The sequence below is a fragment of the Myotis nattereri genome, assembly GCF_964212035.1.
Source record: "Myotis nattereri genome assembly, chromosome: 15".
NCBI classification, from domain to species: domain Eukaryota; kingdom Metazoa; phylum Chordata; class Mammalia; order Chiroptera; family Vespertilionidae; genus Myotis; species Myotis nattereri.
In genome coordinates this window covers 50,012,004-50,031,678 of record NC_138090.1, presented here as the reverse complement: position 1 = coordinate 50,031,678, position 19,675 = coordinate 50,012,004, and the positions used below count along the sequence as shown (strand labels likewise).

Below are 19,675 nucleotides of genomic sequence, written 5' to 3'. Positions count from 1 at the left end.
CTCACACCTGATCCCCTCTTCTGGGCCCTCGTTTTCCCACAGCACTTAGTACTGTGGGAAAGTTTATATTGTCTGCTCTCTGCCGCTCCTGCCAGAACGGGCACCCCACAGGGGAGAGAGCGTTGGTTGTTTTGTTCACCGCTGGGTGCCTAGTACCATCCCTGGAACACAGTGTGTGCTCAGTGAATGCTGAATGAAGGGGAAGTGAGGACATGAATACGTAAGGAAACAATCCCAGACAGATGGGCCGGCCTAGAACCAGCCAGCGGTACCTCCTCCAACCTAGCACCATGGCCCCCAGAACTGCCCTCCCTCCTCCCTCCTCAACCCCCTACTCCTGCCCTAACCCACCCTCCGGGCCTGCTCCAGCTGTTCCGCCAGCTCTCCCAGCGCCTGGCCATGGCGCTGTCTCAGCTCCTGCACCGCCATCTCGTGAATGCGGGTCTCCTCCTCCAGAGCCTTCTTCAACTCCGTCACCTCCTGTTCCCTCTTGGACCTTCGGGGCAAGGGGAGGGGACAGAATTTCAGAACAGAGGAAGGCAAGGACTTTGGGGGAGCCCCTGATAGCGAGTTGTGCTTGTTTTTATTCTTTCTCTCCAAGGATGGGGACCTCATGCTACATTCCTTAAAGAATCTAGACAATGATGCTGTGCAAGGAATGTGGCTTTAAGGGTGAACTCCTACTCATCCTTCAAAACCCTGTTCAAAAGGCCCCTTCTCAGGGAAGTCTTCCTGAACTCCGTCCCACAGATGTGCCTTAGGGGCCTTCGCTTATCATGCAATGCTACTCCATTAGAGCAGGCTTTGTCCTGGATTGGGTCTGTTCTGTGCCCAAATATGCCCTCCCCTAGACTGGAAGTTCCAGGGGGCAATGCCTGGGTGTGACTCATCTCTAACCCCAGGTTGGCCAGAGCCGGTACTCAATAACCAATTGCTGAATTACTAAATCTCTGTGTAGATGGAGAATTCTCACCCAGTCCTTCTCCCCTCCCTCGCCCCGCATGTGCCCAGGCTGTGCCGGCCGCGGGCAGCCCGCCTCACCGGAGCTCCTGCTGGGCATTGGTGGAGTCCAGCGTGTCCTCCAGCTCACCCCGCAGGGCCTCCAGCTCCTCGCCCAGGTCCCGCCGCTGCTTCTCGGCCTTGGCCCTGGCCAAGCGCTCGGCCTCCAGGTCTTCCTGGGCCTCGGACAGTCCTGCTTGCGCCTCCCGCAGGGATTTGAGCAGCAGGGCACGGGCCCCGCCCTCCTCCTCCACCCTGGGGGCAGACGAGGACCAAGGAGTTAGCCACAGGAGCAGGCAGGGGGCAGGGTGACTTCTCGGGGCAAAGAGGCCAGATGAGGACTTTGGGGCGACCTGTCTTGGGTTCAAATTCAGCTCTGCCCCTGGGCATGTGCCTCCAGTACTCAGCCTCAGTTTACCTAGCTGTAAAATGGGAACGACGCTGATAGTAATCCCAGGGACATTTATGAAGCTCCTACCACACGCAAGCCCTTTACTCCATGGTCTCATTCAGAGCTTATGACAAATGAGGAAACGGAGGCACAGGGCAGGGAAAGGCCTTGCCCAGGTCACACGGTCAGTGAGTGGCAGAGCTGACCGCACAGACCCACCTCATGAGCCCTAAGGGACACAGCCTCTTGCAGAGAGAACTGAATGGAAGGCCAGGGCAGGCCGGGGCTGTGCAGATGGGTTTGCACCCCCTGCCGGGCCACCATCTGCCTGGCAAGTGACAGCCTCTCTGAACGGCAGGTCCTGGCCTGTGAGAGGATGTGAACAGCCACCTCCCAGGGTTGCTGCGGGAATGGCGACAAAAACGACGGGAGTGCAAAAGGCGACCTGCTGTATGATCCGTGTTGTCAAGAACAGGAAAGTCTGCCTGGCCAGTGTTGCTCAGTGGATTGGGTATCGCCCTGTGCACAGAATGGTGGCTGGCTCGATTTGATTTCCAGTCAGGGCACATGCCTGGGTCTCGGGTTCTGTCCCTGGTCAGGGTGTGTGCTGGAGGCAACTGATCAATGTTTCTCTCTCACATCAATGTTTCTCCCTCTCCGTCTCTCTCTCCCTCTCTCTTTCTCTCTCTCTCAAAATCAATAAAAACACATTAAAAAAAAAAAAAGAATGGGAATGTCCTATGTGGACAGTAAGTGGGTTGGTGGTGCCAGGGGCTGGGGGGGCGGGGAATGGGAGTGACAGCTTAGTGGGCACCGGGCCTCCTTTTGGGGGCGATGAAAACATTCTGGAGCCCTAGCCGGTGTGACTCAGTGGATAGAGCGTCGGCCTGCAAACTGAAGGGTCCCAGGTTCGATTCTGGCCAAGGGCACATGCCCGGGTTGTGGGCTCGATCCCCAGTGGGGGGCGTGCAGGAGGCAGCCGATCAATGATTCTCTCTCATCATTGGTGTTTTTCTCTCTCCCTCTCCCTTCCTCTGTGAAATCAATAAAAATATATTTTTAAAAAAGGAGAAAATAACAAGACCACAGGAATAAAATAATGAAAAGTGGTTAACAGACACACCAGCATTCACCGAGGGCCCAGGGTGTGCCAAGCGTTCGATGAGCACCTTCTTATTTAATTCTACACTAACCCCCATTTTACAGATGAAGAATCTGAGGCCACAGAGGTAATGTCACTTGGGTGAGGTCACATGGCCAGGAATGGAACCCAGAAGTCAGACTCCAGTTGTGTGTTCTTAACCACACACACACACATATACACCGTGTACCAGCGATTCTAAGAAGCACATCTCTCCTATAATCAAGGCGTCTCAGTTTGCATGAAGCACAGTGGGTCAAAAGCACCTAAAAAACCCACTGCCCTATCCGGCACACAGTAGGCGCTCAATAATCGTGAATGGCTGTCGTAATGATTATGATTCCTCAGATGGTCAGACCTCTTATCAAGTCACTGACTCTGGGCTGCTCGGGGTTGGGAGGGGAGTAGGGGGAGAAGAAAACGCATTTTCTGGCCTCGCTTCTGACCCTTAAGCAGGCGGGGCTGGAGCCCCCCGGGCCGTTTTACACAAGGGGATACCGAGGCTCAGAGGGGGCGGGGTGCGCACGGCTGTGCGTGGTTCTCCGCTGGGCTCTGCACCGGGAGGATCTCACCGGCAGGCTGTGCTGTGTGCCTGGCGCCCCGCCAAGCGCTCCTCCCCCTTCCCCAGGGCACCTGGCCAAGGCGGCCTGCAGCTCCTCCTCCTTGCGGCCCAGCTGGGCCCGCAGCTCCTCCACCCGCTGCTGCTGCTCCACCATCTGCTCCTGCAGCTCCGAGCTCTCGCCGTCCAGCCGCCGCTTCAGCTTCTCCAGCTCCTGGCGGCCCTTCTCCTCCTTCCGCAGGCGGTCTGGGGGCGGGAGGGGACCGTGTGCGAGGGCTCCACACCCACAGCCGCAGCTCCCACGGAGACCCACGGTCCCGCTCTCCCTTGCCGGGTGTGTGAGGCTCAGCTCAGCCTCCTCTTTCCAGCTTCCCCCTCTCGGGGAGCGCCCCAGACCCTGGGCCAGACCCCAGACTGTCCTCCCCGCCGCAAGGACAGCCCCTACTCCTGCTCACTGCCTCTCTCTGCCCCCCCACTCTCCCCTGTCTCCCCAGCCACCTCCTGCGCTTGGTCCCTTTGGCTTCTGATTCCGAGTCCATTGCAAGGGACAGAGACAAAAAAATGTCTGAAACAGTGGGTGGGACAGTCAGAGAGAGAGAGTGACCCAGGACACCAAAGAGAATGGCCCTGAGCCAGACAGAAACTCAGCGCTGAGAAGACACCCAACCTGTCTCCAGCCTCCTTTCCTGCCCCATTTAGCAGGTACAACCGCTGAGGCCCCGCAGCACAGGCGGCCGGCCCGAGGTCCCCCAGGCCGCGTGCACAGCCCCCACTGCGGGCGACGCTCACCCTCCATGTCCGCAATCGTCGCCTCGTATTTCAGTCGCAGCTTATTGAGGCTCTTGACCTTCTCCTCCTCCTCGGCGGCCTGGGAGGAGAACTCGGCCAGCCGCTCCTCCAGCAGCCTCCGCTCCTGAGGTGAGGGCGGGGGAGGCGGGGGCGTCAGCGGGTCTGCTGCCTCCATTCTGCCCTGTCCTCCTGCCCCAACCTCTTCCCCACTTCCATTCTCTAAAGCAAACATGTCAGACTCGCGGTCCTCGGGCCACATGCCTTGTGTATCTGGCCCGTGTTAGCCTTTGAGTTGGACATGCTTGCTAAGGTCTATTCTCTGGCCCGATCCACACGGTGAGTGTAGACGTCCATTACTGGAAACACAGCACCATTCATGACCACCAGCCCCTGATGGGCCCTGAGGGAGATTCTAATCATTTGCTCTTTTTTCTTTTTTTTTTTTTTTAAATTTTCACCCGAGGACACTTTTCCACTGATTTCCAGAGAGAGTGGGAGACAGAGAGAAACATCGATGTGAGAGGGATACAGTGATTGGTTGCCTCTGCCAGGGCCAGGGATTGAGCCTGCAACCGAGGTCTGAGCCCCTGACAGGAATCGAACCTGGGCCTGTCAGTCTGCAGGCGGGCCCTCTATCCACGGAGCCAAACCGGCTGGGGGTCTAATCACTTGCTCTTATAAACGACACTGCGGCCAACGTCCTTTGCACCTGCCCCATCCCTGTGCGAGCGCCGGACCCTTGCTGCGGCCCGAAGCAGGGATCACGGACCCACAGCGTCAGCCTCAGAAGCCGAATCTCGCCCCACCCGGACCTGCTCCGTCAGAGTCTGCTTCCATCAGCTCCCCACGGGGTTCCGGGGCACACGGGGTTTGAGAAGCACAGGCCAGAGCAGTACTTTTCCAACCGTGAGCAGTTTCCAAAATCCATACAGGCATGTTCCAGAAAGCCCCCGTGCACCACGGAGCTCCCAGGTCACCCTGATGCCGGGAACAGACTATGTCCTCCCCGTCCCCCCCACCCCCCCCCGTTTTCTGTCCTGTTCCGACACAGCTTATAATTAAGTTACAAAGTGCGATCACATCGATTTCCTCTGGGGACGCAGCCCCCTCTCCCCTGTGAGGGCGCCGATGGCTTTCCAGTTAGTTCCATGCCATATCCCCCGTGCCCAGCGCAGCCCAGGCTGTGGCTGGTTACAGACGGTGGCAGATTCTTCCCTGTGTGCCTTTCTGACATGGAGTCTAACTCCCCACCTCTTGAATCTGTGGCTGCTTTAAGCTCAGGGGTCTGCAAACCAGTGTGCAGGCCAAATGCAGCCCGGCGCCTGCTTTTATACCTAAAGTTCCACTGGGACACAGCCACCCCCATTCGGTGATGCATAGTCTGTGGCCGCTCTCTCGCTACAATAATGGGATTAAGTGGCTGTGCCCCGGCCGGGTAGCTCAGTGGGTTACAGTGTCATCCTGGCACGCCAAGGTGTCGGGTTTGATTCCCAGTTGGGGCACGTACAGGAATCAACCAATGGATGCACAAAGAAGTGGCACAACAAATCGATGTCTCTCTCTCTCTCAAATCAACAAATTTTAAAATAAAATAAAAAAGAATTGGCCGAGCTGGTGTGGCTCAGTGGTTGAGCATTGGCCTATGAACCAGGAGGTCACAGTTTGATTCCCAGTCAGGGCACATGCCCAGGTTGCAGGCTTGGTCCCCAGTGTGGGGCGTGCAGGAGGCAGTCGATCAGTGATTCTCTCTCATTGATATTTCTATCTCTCTCTCTCTCCTTCTCCCTGAAATCAATAAAAATATATATTTTTAAAAATAAGATAAAATAACGGAGTGGTTGTGGCAGAAGCGGAATGGCCCACAGATGTCCACCATCTGGAAACGTTTGCCGACACCTGAGCGGCAGACAGGATTCAATGGGAGGGAGGCCACTGCCTCTGCCTCCCTCTCCCGGAGCCCCGCGCTGCTGTGTCACACACTCCGGCTCCGCTGGGGGGACAGAGGCCACACAGGAGCACGGAGACACCGGACATCCAGTCCGGCCGCCCTGTGACGGTGACCGCTGTGAGGGCCACAGGCGGACAGGGGGCCCTGGCAGCCGACCCCCAGGACGATGGGACGCAATGAAACGGCGTTGTTTCCAGCCACGCGGCTTTGGGGTGCCTGTGACACAGGGACAGGTGATGATGACACACGGCTGTTGCTCAGTCACGGCTGCCTGGGTGACCGTGTGACAAAGGGAGATGAGGAGAGAGAAAGGGCTCCAGGGAAACACAGCCCCGACGAAGAGTGAGCAAGATCCTGGAGGCAGGGCCGGCTGGGGGCAGAGGCAGACAGGAGCCCAGGGGCCACCAGCGTTCCCCCCCCCGCCCCCCGTGGGGGCTCCGGGCCACCGACCTTGCTCAGCTTGGTGTTCTGGTCCTCCAGGAGCAGCAGATCCTCCTCAAATTTCTTCAGCTTTGCCTCCGTCGTCACCTTCTCCAGCTGCAGCTTCTGCCGGGCCCCCTCCTCGGCCTCCAGGTGGGTCTCCAGCTCCTGGGGTGGGAGGAGGGCAGTGAGGACCCAGGGACCGGGGGCTGGTGTGATGGGGAGGGTGGGGAGGGGCTGGTCCATGGACCCCCGGGCTGGCGGCTCAGACAGGTCCACACTCCGCACGAGGCTGGGAAGGATAAAACCCTTCCTGGTCTGTTTCATTCATCAGCTCAGCAAGCATTTACCGAGTGCCTCGTGTGTGCCAGGCACTGTTCTGGGCACCGAGGAGAGATAAAAAGCCTTTGTCCTGGCCCTGGCCGGGTGGCTCAGTTGGTTGGAGCATCATCCCGTGCACCGAAAGGTTGTGGGTTCGATTCCTGGTGGAGGTGGGTACAGAGGCAACTGATGGATGTCCCTCTATCGCTCTTGCTCTCAACTTTACTCTCTCTAAAAAAAATATTTGGCCCTGAATAAAGAAGTCTTTGTTCTAAATCTTGGTCTCTCACCTAAAAACCTCCTGTCCTTCCCTGGCTGTTCCTCACTTCTGTACAATCCCAAATATTCTCTCAAGGCCCAGGAGTAAACATATATTGTAAGTCGCTAAATAAAGAAAAACTTTTCAATTGAATTAAAAAATAATTGGCCCTGGCCAGTGTAGCTCAATGGTAGATCATCAGCCCATGTACCAGAGGGTCACAGGTTCGATTTCCAGCCAAGAGTGGGTACCCGGGTTGTGGATTCATCCCCCAGACCCCAGGTCGGGGCACGTGCTGGAGGCAACCAATCGATGTGTCTCTCTCACATAAATGCCTCTCTCTGTGTCTCTCCTCCTCCCTTCCGCTCTCTCTAAAAATCAATGAGAAGCCGAAACCGGTTTGGCTCAGTGGATTGAGCATCGGCCTGCGGACTGAAAGGTCCCGGGTTCGGTTCCGGTCAAGGGCATGTACCTGGGTTGCGGGCACATCCCCAATAGGAGATGTGCAGGAGGCGGCTGATCAATGTTTCTCTCTCATCGATGTTTCTAACTCTATCTCTCCCTTCCTCTCTGTAAAAAATCAATAAAATATATTTAAAAAAAAAAAAATCAATGAGAAAATTACCCTCGGGTGAGGATCAACAAAACACTTCTTCGTCCTGTGGAAGCTGCACTGTTGTGTGTGTGAAGATCTTGATCAATAAATAATAAATAAACAGATCGTGTCGATGGGCACCGTCCCCTACGGCGGTGACTGGCACATGTGGAGGCCTTGGTGTGAAACCAGAAACTATGATGCAATATTATGAGCTGCCTTGACAGCTGGTAAAATTGGGGGGACCTACAGCAGCCCAACCGCCTGCCCGCTCTGCTCCTGGGATCAGCGCCCCTAGCAGGGAGCCCGCTGTAAGACAGGGGCCAGGCACAGGCCTGCTGATCCCCACAGACTGGCTCTCAGGCGCCTGCCAGCTGGAATTAGTCAAACAAACCAATCCCTGCTTCCTGCAGGAACAGGGCCACCTCGCCCTCTTGTTGGTACAAAGCCTGCCTCCCACGGCCACGGCTCATTCATCCTCCCCAGTGCGCCCCCACGCGGCTCTCTGTGGCGTGGTCTCCGCTCGCTCAGCTGTGAGTATTCTCGACTAATAACCTGCTGCCTGCCTCGCCTGTTAGGCCAAATCCGTAACCAAAGGGCAGGATCCCACCCTCACCAACCAGGTAAGGAGGAGGCAATTCAAACACTCCTGCCCTGACCGGTTTGGCTCAGTGGATAGAGCATTGGCTTGTGGACTGAAGGGTCCCGGGTTCGGTTCCGGGCACGTGCCTGGGTTGTAGGCTCACTCCCCAGTGGGGAGCGTGCAGGAGGCAGCCGATCCATGATTCTCTCTCATCATGGATATTTCTATCCCTCCCTCTCCCTTCCTCTGTGAAATCAATAAAAATATATTTAAAAAAAGCAAAACACTCCAGTTTGCCCAGTCCTTGTGGCTCAGTGGTTGAGCGTTGACCAAGGACCAGGAGGTCCCCATGCCCAAGCTGTGGGCTTGATTCCCAGTGGGGGGCATGGGGACATGCAGGAGGCAGCTAATCAATGATGCTCCCTCTCCCTTCCACTCTAAAATCGGTAAAATAAAAAAATAAATAAAATCGATAAAAGTATTTTTTAAAAACAAACCCACTTGCCAAAACCGGTTTGGCTCAGTGGATAGAGCGTCGGTCTGTGGACTGAGGGGTCCCAGGTTCGATTCCGGTCGGGGGCATGTACCTGGGTTGCGGGCACATCCCCAGTGGGAGGTGTGCAGGAGGCAGCTGATCGATGTTTCTCTCTCATTGATGTTTCTAACTCTCTATCTCTCTCCCTTCCTCTCTGTAAAAAATCAATAAAATATATTTAAAAAAACAAACAAACAAAAAAAAAACAAACCCACTCCTGAGCTCTTAGCGTGGCCAATGTGAACGAGCAACTGAATCTCCCTTTTTATTTCATTGTGTTTATTTAATTTTATTTTATTATTTTTTTTAAAAAATATATTTTATTGATTTTTTACAGAGAGAAAGGGAGAGAGATAGAGAGTTAGAAACATCGATGAGAGAGAAACATCGATCAGCTGCCTCCTGCACATCTCCCACCGGGGATGTGCCCGCAACCCAGGTACATGCCCTTGACCGGAATCGAACCTGGGACCTTTCAGTCCGCAGGCCGACGTTCTATCCACTGAGCCAAACCGGTTTCGGCTGTGTTTATTTTAAATTTAAAGTCGGACGCCCAATGAATCCCTGGAAAACTTTTAAGTATGTTTGGAACAACCTGGGAATGTAAATCAACTTTTCCAACTGAACAAATGATGAGATGTAAATGCACTTGAAGTATTGCCCATGCAAACGTGGCCCCTGAACTGAGATGTGCCTTAAGTGTAAACTACGCGCTGGGCTTTGAAGGCCAACCACGGGAGGGCGCCTGCCTGGGAATGCAGTGGCACGGAGGCCCATGGAGCCGGATGGACAGAGGCCGAGTACGGAGGAGCTGACTTCAGCACCTGGATCCAGCCATGCCTGAAGCTTATCCTTTCTGGAGTCTCCCAGTATTTAAACCCAAAAAAGAGTTCTTTCTGCTTGATCCACTTTGAGGGTTTTTTTCCTGCAAATGTATGGCCAAAAGAGACACTGTTTGCAGCAGCAAAGGGAGGCAGGGTGGACAGACGGGAAAAGGAGGGGAGGGGGTCTGTGGGGATCAGACCTGTATGTGCTGCTGCAGCCTCTTCTTCTCGTGCTGCAGCTGGCGGCTGCACTCCTCCTCCTCCCCCACGCGAGCCTCCAGCTCCGACACCACCAGCTCCAGCTCCTGCTTGCGGGCTGCCAGCCGCCCCCGGGTCTCCTCGGCCTCAGCGCACAGCTCTGCCTCTGCTCGGAGCTGCTCTGCCAGGCGGGTGCGCTCCTCTTCCAGCTGGGGGTGGGGTGGGAGGTCAGAGGTCAGCAGGCAGCGCCCCCAGGACGGCCCTCAGTGGAGCACCAGGTCCCTCCTGCCCCCTGATTTGTTCTTTGAGGTACAGCCCCCAACCCCATTCCTCCCCCAGGTCCTCATCTCAGGATGACCCCATGGGCCCCCAGCCCTGTCCCTTCTGCCCCCCCCCCCGACTCCCTTTGCTTTGTCCCTCCTCTGTCCCTGTAGCCCCAACACACTCAGGCCTCGTCCTCTCCCAGTGGACATTCCCCCCAGCCTCCCCGCCTCCAGTCCACCCGCGAGACAGCCCCAGGAAAGCCTTTCCACCACCTCACATTTCATTTAATACTCCCACGCCCAGCAATTTAGCCAAGGGAAGTAGTGCAGGAAAAGCAAACAGACAAATGCTCCAGAGGTTTGCTTCAGCATTATTTTAAGATGCCAGAAATCCTGGAGAGGAAGAGAGGCCCACCGCCTGCCTACCAGCATCCTGCTACCCGGCTGGTCCCCTGCCCCGCCCCCTGAGCATCTTAGCCCGGCAGGAACCAGCCCTCCCCACCCAATGCCCTGGCTACACCCCAGGATCCTGCACAGTATGGCTCAAACCACACCACAGTTTCGACCCCTATTCGGCCCCAATACACCCATCCTACCGCTTCGCCCCGCAGCCCTGCCCCCCCCCCTCAGCCACAAGCCCCGCCCCTTGTAACCAGGCCCCGCCCACAAACCCGCCCCTCCAGAAAGCCCCGCCCACCCCACGGCCCCGCCCCCTCACCTGTGTCAGCCGGCTCTGCAGCTCGCCCACCTCGCGGGCGCTCTGCTGCTGGAGCTCCTGCACTTTCTGCAGCTCCTGCGCCCGCGCCTGCAGCACCTCATCCTGCCGGGTCACCTGCAGCAGCGGCTTCACCTACGGGGAGGTCAAGGTGGCGGGGTGTCTGGGAGGCCGCTTGGCCCGGGAGCCAAGAGCTCACGCTCTGAATAAGGGCCGGACTCCTGGGCTGCAAGGCCAGCTCCTCCACCGGCCAGCGAGGGACCTGGCAGGCACGGCAGGGTCCCATCTATACAAGGGGCGGGGAGGGGGGGCCATAGCAGGGTTTCCGGGTACGGGAACAGGGCGAGCAGCCCTGTCCGTGTTTCCTTTTTGCTAAGTGAACCCTTTGTACACAAGCGACACTGGTACCCAGCAGCAGGCGTTTCTCAGAGTCCTCGGCCCCGGGTCCAAGGAGAGAAACGCACCTTACACGGTGCGCACCCATCACCCAAATGACGTTTCACAGACCGCCCTCCCCTGGCCACATTTCTGCTCCATCGCCTCGGATTCGGTTCTTAGCGGTTCCTGGTTCTTCTCTGCTCGAGTCTTTTCTAGTCTATTATTTTCTCTTCCATAGCACTTATCACAGCTATAGCTTTATATTTATTTGTGGGATTCACTCACTGACGCCGGTCAAGCCTACCCCTAGCCCCCATCCTAGGGTAGGCAAACGTTTTCTTAAAGGGACAGTTAATGCCCGGCCGGTGTGGCTCAGTGGTTGAGCGTCAACCTATAAACCAGGAGGTCACGGTTCAATTTCCCGTCAGGGCACAAGCCCAGGTTGTGGGCTCAATCCCAAGTGAGGCACGTGTAAGAGGCAGCTGATGGATGTTTCTCTTTCATCAATGTTTCTACCTCTCTACCCTCTCCCTTCCTTTCTCTCTCTAAAAAAAAACCACACCAAACATATAAAAATAAATAAAGGGCCAGCGAGGGAAATATCTGAGGCTCTGCAGGCCACTCTGTCTCTGCTTTAACGACTCCACTCTGCTGCTGTAACACAAAAGCAGCCCCAGACAGTACACCATCCAGCAGGCATTTACAAAAATAGGCGTCTGGCTTGTGGGTTTGCCAACCCCTGCCCTGAACTAAGGGCTCCATAGAGCATGGCTTTGTCTATTTTTATTCACCATTTTATCACGGTCCCCTAAAACGTTACTGGCGCACAGTAGGTGCTCAGTTAACACTGGCTGAGGGCACGTAGGCTGATAGCTCAAACGTCTTATTGAGAATTACACTGAAAAGCTGCGTTTTCTCCTCCAAATCTCCATCCTCCTGCCTCCTATCCGTTCCCCTCTGGGGGAACACCCTGCTCGAAGCTCACAGGGGCCCGGATGGCCTGGCTCTGCCCCTCGGCTTTGGGTGGGCACGGGCAGTCGGCCTGGCTCATCTGATGTGTGGTGAGTGGTCTGGATGGTCACAGGACTGCAGCCGGGCCAGTGGGAACGAAACCCAGACTCTGAGCTCTGAGGTAAGACAAGCCCACACCAGCCTCGCTGGGGGCCAGTCTGAGTCGGCGGGTGGCTCCCTGGCGGGTAAGTCTGCAGGTGACCATGACAGAGGACAGTCAAGCAGGAGACAGAAGGCTGGGGAGCTGACATCCCTGTGTGGGCCCTGTCTGTGAGGGGTCACTCACCAGGCCTGTGGTGTCCAAACCCCAAAGGAAGGACTGGCCCTTGCCCGGCTCCTCGAGAAAACCTCTAAGAACTTAGAGCAGCGGTTCTCAACCTGTGGGTCACGACCCTTTTGGCGGTCGAACGACCCTTTCACAGGGGTTGCCTAAGACCATCCTGCATATCAGATATTTACATGACGATTCATCACAGTAGCAACATTGCAGTTATGAAGTAGCAACGAAAATAATGTTATGGTTGGGTCACAACATGAGGAACTGTATTTAAAGAGCCAGAAGGTTGAGAACCACTGCCTTAGAGTATCGGTCTGATATGTGACTTGGTTTATCTGGTGGTTGGGGACACGTGGTATCAACCTGACCTCTGCAAGGGCTGGAGGTTGTCACAGAGGTCAATTACGTGGGCGGTCAGCCATGCCTACGTGAGTGACCACAATCAAAACCCTGGACACTGCCCGGCCGGCGTGGCTCAGTGGTTGAGCACTGGCCTGTGAACCAGGAGGGTCACAGTTCAATTCCCGGTCAGGGCACATGCCTGGGTTGCAGGCTCGATCCCCAGTGGGGGGCGTGCAGGAGGCAGTTGATCAATGGTTCTCTCTCATCATTGATGTTTCTATCTCTCTCCCCCTCTCCCTTCCTCTCTGAAATCAATCAAAATACATTAAACAAAACAAAACCAAAATCCCCTGGACACTGAGGCTCAGTGAGGTTTCCCAGTGGGCAAATTCCCCATGAGTGTTGTCACGCATCGTTTCTGGAAGGTCCGGAGCTGTCTATACGACGCCACTGGGAGACACCTGGAAGCTGGCACCCGGTCTCTCCTGAGCTCGGCCCTGTGCGCCTTTCCTCTTTACTGATTTTAATCTGTATCCTTAACCTGAATAAAGGGTGAGCAGGAGTATCACCAGCAGCCATTTCCCTGAGTTCTCCCAGTGCATCGTTGGATCTGAGGAGTCCCAGGACCCCCTAGTCCAGCCCTGGATCCACCTGCACCTGAAGCTGTCCTGCAGCTTTTATCCACGTCGGTTGGAGTCAGGGTTTTGGGTCACTTGCTACCCACAGATCCTGCTGAGCAAAGGTCAGGCTGATGGGTCCCATTTTCCAGATGCAGCCATCTGAGGCCCAGCAGCCCTGCCCCCACAGTCCTGCCTCCTTGCCGCTCAGGCCACCTCCCGGGTGCCCTCACCTTGGTGAAGAGCCGCCACCACTGCCAGTGTCGTAGCTTGAGGTAAGCCGCGCAGTTCCGCTGCATCACCCGCAGTGCGCTCTGCTGCTGCTGCCGCTTCTGGAAGGCCCTGTGCGGGGAGACGGACGGACGGATGGATGGGCACATGGGAGGGGGCTCGGCCCCTCCAGGCCCCGAGAGCTCTCTTCGGCTCATCAACCATGATTAAATGCCTACTGTGTGCAAGCACCATTCTGTCATTGGGCAACTCTTGTTGTGGACAATTCATCAGTCCTGCCCTTGACCCTCTCTGCCCTGTCCCCTCCTCTGCCCCCGTAGCCCCAGCCCCAATGCAGGCCTCACCTTCACCCACCGGGACCCTCACCCAGCCTCCTCCCCAGCCTCCCGGCCTCCAGTCCATCCTAATGCGCCTCCAGGGGGTCTTTCTACACCCTCCCCCCCTTCTCACAGCCCTCCGGTGGCTCCCAGCACCCTAAACAGGGTCCCCGCCCCTCAGCCTGGGGTTTGGGGGCCCTGTATTTGCTGATCCTTCCTCTGGGCCAGGTCTGAGGAGGGAAGGAGACACTCCTGCAGACTTCCTGCTCGCTCCTGAGCCTGGAACACCTTTCCCACCGCCTCGGTCTACCTGGTTGTCAAGTGTGACCTGGGATGCCTTGGTGGTCAGGGCCTCCCCTGCAAGCATACGACCCCATCAAAGCACAGCCATGACGCTTGTGCCTGCGTTGTCTGCCCCGCCAGATGGCAGCCCCTCACACTTGAGGCCGGTAGGGTGACCACCTTGACCTAGTTTCCCCGGCGCTTTCTCTGTGTTAGCACTGGAACCCGTGCCCCCGGGGTCCCGCCAGCGCCAGGCTGGTCACCGACGACAGAGTCTAGCTCTTCGTGGTGCCTCCAGCATCGCTCAGCACTGGCCTGGCCTGCAGGGGCCGCAGGGGCCGCAGGACCTGGTGGCTCCCTCCCTTGGTCTCTTAGCCCCTCCACCATCTCAGAGGCTTTGACACCGGGGGCCACCTGGTCAACCCCTCCCTGCCAGCCTCAGCCAAGGGGACCGCGGCAGACAGCCTGGTGCCCCACCTGCGAGCCAGGTATCCCCGGGCAGCCGCCTGGAAGGACACGATGATGTCCGTGACCTTCAGGTCCCGCTCCTCCTCCAGCTGGGCCAGGACTCCCGCCCGGAAGAAAATCTTACTCTGTCCCACGCGATAGAGGTTGGGGTCCAGTTCTAGGGCTTGGATCTGTGGCGGGTAGGGGTGATACGGAGAAGATGCAATGACAGGGGAGGTCCTGGCCCCCCCCCCCGCCCCCCACACACATCTTCCCTCACTCACCATCTTCTCACAGGCCTGCTTCCCATCCATGAAGCCCTTGGGGATGGCATTGGGCGTCAGGATCTCATACCTGCAGGGACGAGGTGGGCAGAGGTGTGGGGAGGGGGGGGGTGTTACAGCAACTGTCACCATGGAGGGCCCTGGGCTCAGAGTGACAAATAGCAATAACCAATGACAAGAACAGAAAGAAATATGGACGTTCGCTCTCAGCCACACACTGGGCTGAGCGTTCATGCCGCCACCCACAGCGACAATAAAAGCCCCAGTCCTTGGACAGCTGTTGTGTGCGGACTAGGAGTGTTTATTTTTTAAATATATTTTATTGATTTTTTACAGAGAGGAAGGGAGAGGGATAGAGAGCCAGAAACATCGATGAGAGAGAAACATCAATCAGCTGCCTCCTGCACACCCCCCACTGGGGATGCGCCCGCAACCAAGGTACCTGCCCCTGACCGGAATCGAACCCGGGACCCCTGAGTCCGCAGGCCAACGCTCTATCCACTGAGCCAAACCGGTCAGGGCGCTAGGAGTATTTATTACATCACCACATAGTTCACCGAGACGGAAACAGCGGCAGGTCTCAGAATGGGAAGATGAGAATAACAAAAAACAGCGGCGGATGCTTTAAAAATGCGTTTTTGTTGATTTCAGAGAGGAAGGGAGAAGGAGAGAGAGAGAGAGAAACGTCAATGATGAGAGAGAACCATTGATCGACTGCCTCCTGCACACCTCCCCCACTGGGGATCTAGCCTGGAACCCGGGCACGTGCCCTGACTGGGAATTGAACAGTGACCTCCTGGTTCATAGGTCGATGCTCAACCCCTGAGCCACGCCGGCCGGGCACGGCTGATATTTTTACACTTTTTATGTGCCAGGCCTGGGCTAAGTGATTTACAGCAATTTCTTTCAAATTTCTGAGTGAACTCTGAATTTTAAAAATACATTTTATAAACATATACGTGTCTGTTCTCAGTGCCTCTCCCCTGCCGTGCCCTCAGCATTTCTTATAAAATAATGTATATTATATATATAATATGTATATAAGTATGTTCACATTTATATGTCGTATATAATGTACATTATCTTGCCCTGGCCGGTGTGGCTCAGCTGATTGAGTGTCATCCTGTGCACTGAGAGGTCGCTGGTTCAATTCCCGGTCAGAGCACATGCCCGGGTTGTGGGCTTGATTCCTGACAGGAGGAGTGCAGGAGGCAGCCCATCGATGTTTCTCTCTCCCTCTCCCTCTCCCTTCCTCTCTCTCTAAAATCAATTTTAAAAACACATTTTTTAAAAAAAAGAATCCTTTAAAAATAACTATATACATTATTTTATGGTTGGTGATTAAGAAACGTGTATGTGCGTGCCTAGGCATGTGCCCTGGCGGGAATCGAACCTACAACCTTTTGGTGAACGGGACGACGCTCCAACCAGCCTAGCCACCTCCCAGGGCCAATTGAGCTAGATTTTTAACTGTATTTAACTTTCTTTTTTTGTTTTGTTATAAGAGACATTTATTTAAAGTAATATAGTGGAAACCCAGATGGTTCTAAATTGTACATTTCAGGTTTAACCAACAAAATTAACATTCTGACGACAGACGCGCCCACAGATTTCGACTGCATGATTGCTGCCTCGCCCATTCTCCTCTTTCTCTCCTTTCCTGAACAACCTCTTTCAGGTACGGTGCGAGGCACGGTGCACCCTCCTCACGTCCTGTCCACTGCTCTTTAGGCAGATCTGTGGGCAGGCCCAGTGCTCGCTTAACACGAAACACCCTGTCGTCACACACGTTCTCAGGAAGCCTGCCTACGCTTCTTTCACATCCTCATACCCATGTAGTGTATCTCTCTCATTAACCTCGGTTTGTGGGATCCCGCAGCACTGTAATACCATTTTCCAGGCCCCTCCAGCCACCGGCTTGATGCTGGCTCGCCATTTTGACCCAATAACTGTATTTAATTTTCACAACTGAAATTTAAATTTAAAAACTGAAGCAGCCCGACCAGCATGGCATAGTGGTTGAGCATCGTCCTATGAACCAGGAGGTCACAGTTCCGCTTCCGGTCAGGGCACATGCCCGGGTTGTGGGCTCGATCCCCAGGGTGGGGCATGCAGAAGGCAGCCGATCAATGATTCTTTTCATCACTGATGTTTCTATCTCTCTCCCTCTCCCTTCTCTGAAATCAATAAAAATATATTTAAAAAATAAAAAATAGTCCTAGCTTGTTTGGCTCAGCAGATAGAGCATCGACAGGCAGACTGAAGGGTCCCGGGTTTGATTCCGGTCAAGGGCACATACCTCGGTTGCAGGATTCTCCCTGGCCCGGGCCCTGGTCAGGGCGTGTGCAGGAGGCAACCAATGAATGTGTTTCTCTCACACTGACATTTCTCTCTGTCTTTCCCTCTCTCTTCCACTCTCTCTAAAAGATCAATGGAAAAATATCCTCGGGTGAGGATTAACAAAACAAACAAACAAATAAAAAAATAAAGAAATGCCAATTACAACACATTGATTGCCATGTGACGCTCTATGCCCTTTTTCTCTGGGAGCGCACTGAGTGGGTACTGCTTGCCCACACCACAGAGGAGAAGGCTGAAGCTCAGCAAACCTAAGGAGCTTCCCCGGGGTCCAGGCTCAGAAGTAGCCGTGGGCTTTAGCTGGTTTGGCTCAGTGGATAGAGCATCTGCCTGTGGGCTGAAGGGTCCTGGGTTCGATTCTGGTCAAGGGCACATGCCCAGGTTGTGGGCTCGATCCCCAGTAGGGGGCGTGCAGGAGGCAGCAGATCAATGATTCTCTCTCATCATTGATGTTTCTATCTCTCCCTCTCCCTTCCTCTCTGAAATCAAAGAAGAAGGAGAAGGAGAAGAAAGAGGAGGAGGAGGAGGAGGAGGAAGGGGAAGAGGAAGAGGAAGAAGAAGTGGGGGGAGGAGGAGGAGGAGGGAAAGGAGGAGGAAGAGGAAGAGGAGGAAGAGGAGGAGGAGGAGGAGAAGAAAGAGGAGGAGGAGGAGGAGGAGGAAGGGGAAGAGGAAGAGGAAGAAGAAGAAGTGGGGGGAGGAGAAGGAGAGGGAGGAGGAGGAGGAGGAGGAGGAGGAGGAGGAGGAGGAGGAGTGGTGGGAGGTTTTGGATGCAGGGATGGTGGCTTCCAGACCCGAGCCCCCTCACCCCACCCTCACTCGCTCACCGCTGCCGGAACTCCTGGAAGAGGATGCGGTTGGGGAAGCCCTGGCGACAGATGCGGATGCCCTCCAGGACGCCGTTACAGCGCAGCTGGTCCAGCACCAGCCGCGGCTCCAGCTTCCCGGCCTGTGGAGAGCAAGGCGGACACGCAGGGTCAGCGGCGGCCGCACGGGGGCGCCACTCCACGGACGGCCGCACGGGGGCGCCATTCATTGGCCGACAGCCTGGTCAACAATGGTTGGCAATTTCGTGTAGTTTGATCTATAATTTACTGAGCATCTACTACGTGCCTGGCGGAAATCCCTGCCCTGCGGGAGCTCACAGTCCCGTGGGAGAGACTGGCGGGAAATGTGGTGGCAAAATCCCTAATAAATGAAATAAACAAATAGCAATAAGTATTAAGTAGAACAGAACAGGAGGGGGGAGAGCAGGGAGGGCTGAATTAGCACATAGGATAGTCAGCCAAGGTGCTGTGTGAACAAAGCTCATACATCATTATTTTTGGTAAAAATGGTAAAAATCTAAACAGTATGTTGCCCAGCCGGCGTGTCCCGGGAGTGACACCCTAGCACCATTGAGCACACTTAGCACCCAGATCGATCTTCGACTCTAAGCACCATTCTCCACTAAAAAACACCAGGGCTTCTTGAAGAAATGGCTGTGTCTGTTACATTTCATCAAATATAAGCCACCACCAATAGTAAGACACACTGTGATTTTATATACCGCCAAGAGAGCAATTAAACTCTGACAAGCAACAATAAAAATTAAAAACAAAAACCACACAACACTCTGACAAGCTATTGATGAATAGCCACATCCCCACTTTAGAGATGCTAAAGTGTCAGAAATAAATGCATCTTAGATTTGATAAAATATAGTGTCTGCAGACCTGAGAAAGGACACCCACCTGCCCAGTAACCACAGCTGCCTTTTAAGGACAGTGTAAGCCTCAAGCACCTAACTTTGTGGACTCATTTTCCCTTCTCTGTGGGCCTGCTCTTTGGTTTTCCCAATTGAAAAAAAAAAGTTCAGTGCCCTGGGAGGCCAGAGATGATCTCCCCAAATCTACATGCCATCCCCAGCCCCAAAGGCCATCTTTCCATCCCTTGTACCTTACATGCTCTGACCTACCACTGGACCTTTGCACAAGCTATTCTCTGCTCAGAATACCACTTATCCTTCAGAGCTCAGTTGTCACCTCCTCCAGGGAGCCCTCCCTGAATTCACTGAGCAGAACAAGCCTTATGCGGTGCTTACCACCCTTACAAATTCAACCAGACGTTCACTGTGGGTGGTTAGTTGCACATCTGTGTTCTGCATTAGATTGTGAGAATAGGGGTTGACTGTGCTTCTCTCCAGTGTACCCCTAGTACCTGGCACGTAATAGGTGCTCAATAAAATTTAAGTCCCATGAACCAGTGAAATTTCCTGAACAGGGCACTCATTCTGGGAGGGGAGTGAGTCCCTCAAGGTCACACATCTGGTCAGAGGTGAGCCTGGCACAGATGTGGCTCCTGCAGCCAGGCCTTTACCCGCTGCCAGAGCCTCCCCGGTCCGGGCCCAGGTCACTCACCCTCTTCTCGTGGTTGGGGACAATGCAGCGGACGAAGCTGGGGTTGGTGTTGCTGAGTGTGGCCATGAGGCGGCTCAGGGACTCCTTGTAGAGCTGTCCCACGGTCCGGAACATGCCCCGGCGGGGGCGGCCACCCGGGGGGCCATCCCCGAGGCTGCTCACCTGCTCCAGCCCCACGATGCCCTCCACTGTGGG

General features: G+C 55.2%; 1 protein-coding gene across 2 annotated transcripts in view; it reads right to left on the bottom strand.

Moving 5' to 3' along the window:
* MYH14 (myosin heavy chain 14) overlaps nt 1-19,675 on the bottom strand; it is an 83,424-nt gene that overhangs the window by 21,858 nt on the left and 41,891 nt on the right. For both annotated transcript variants that reach the window (XM_081106754.1, XM_081106753.1), the window contains 12 exons: nt 19,481-19,668; nt 17,909-18,030; nt 14,727-14,796; nt 14,473-14,633; nt 13,399-13,507; nt 10,544-10,675; nt 9,565-9,771; nt 6,278-6,415; nt 3,880-4,003; nt 3,165-3,336; nt 1,042-1,254; nt 352-496 (listed from right to left, as the gene is read on the bottom strand). In XM_081106754.1, the coding sequence (XP_080962880.1) occupies nt 352-496; nt 1,042-1,254; nt 3,165-3,336; nt 3,880-4,003; nt 6,278-6,415; nt 9,565-9,771; nt 10,544-10,675; nt 13,399-13,507; nt 14,473-14,633; nt 14,727-14,796; nt 17,909-18,030; nt 19,481-19,668 (1,781 nt within the window). The remainder of the gene's footprint in view (nt 1-351; nt 497-1,041; nt 1,255-3,164; nt 3,337-3,879; nt 4,004-6,277; nt 6,416-9,564; nt 9,772-10,543; nt 10,676-13,398; nt 13,508-14,472; nt 14,634-14,726; nt 14,797-17,908; nt 18,031-19,480; nt 19,669-19,675) is intronic.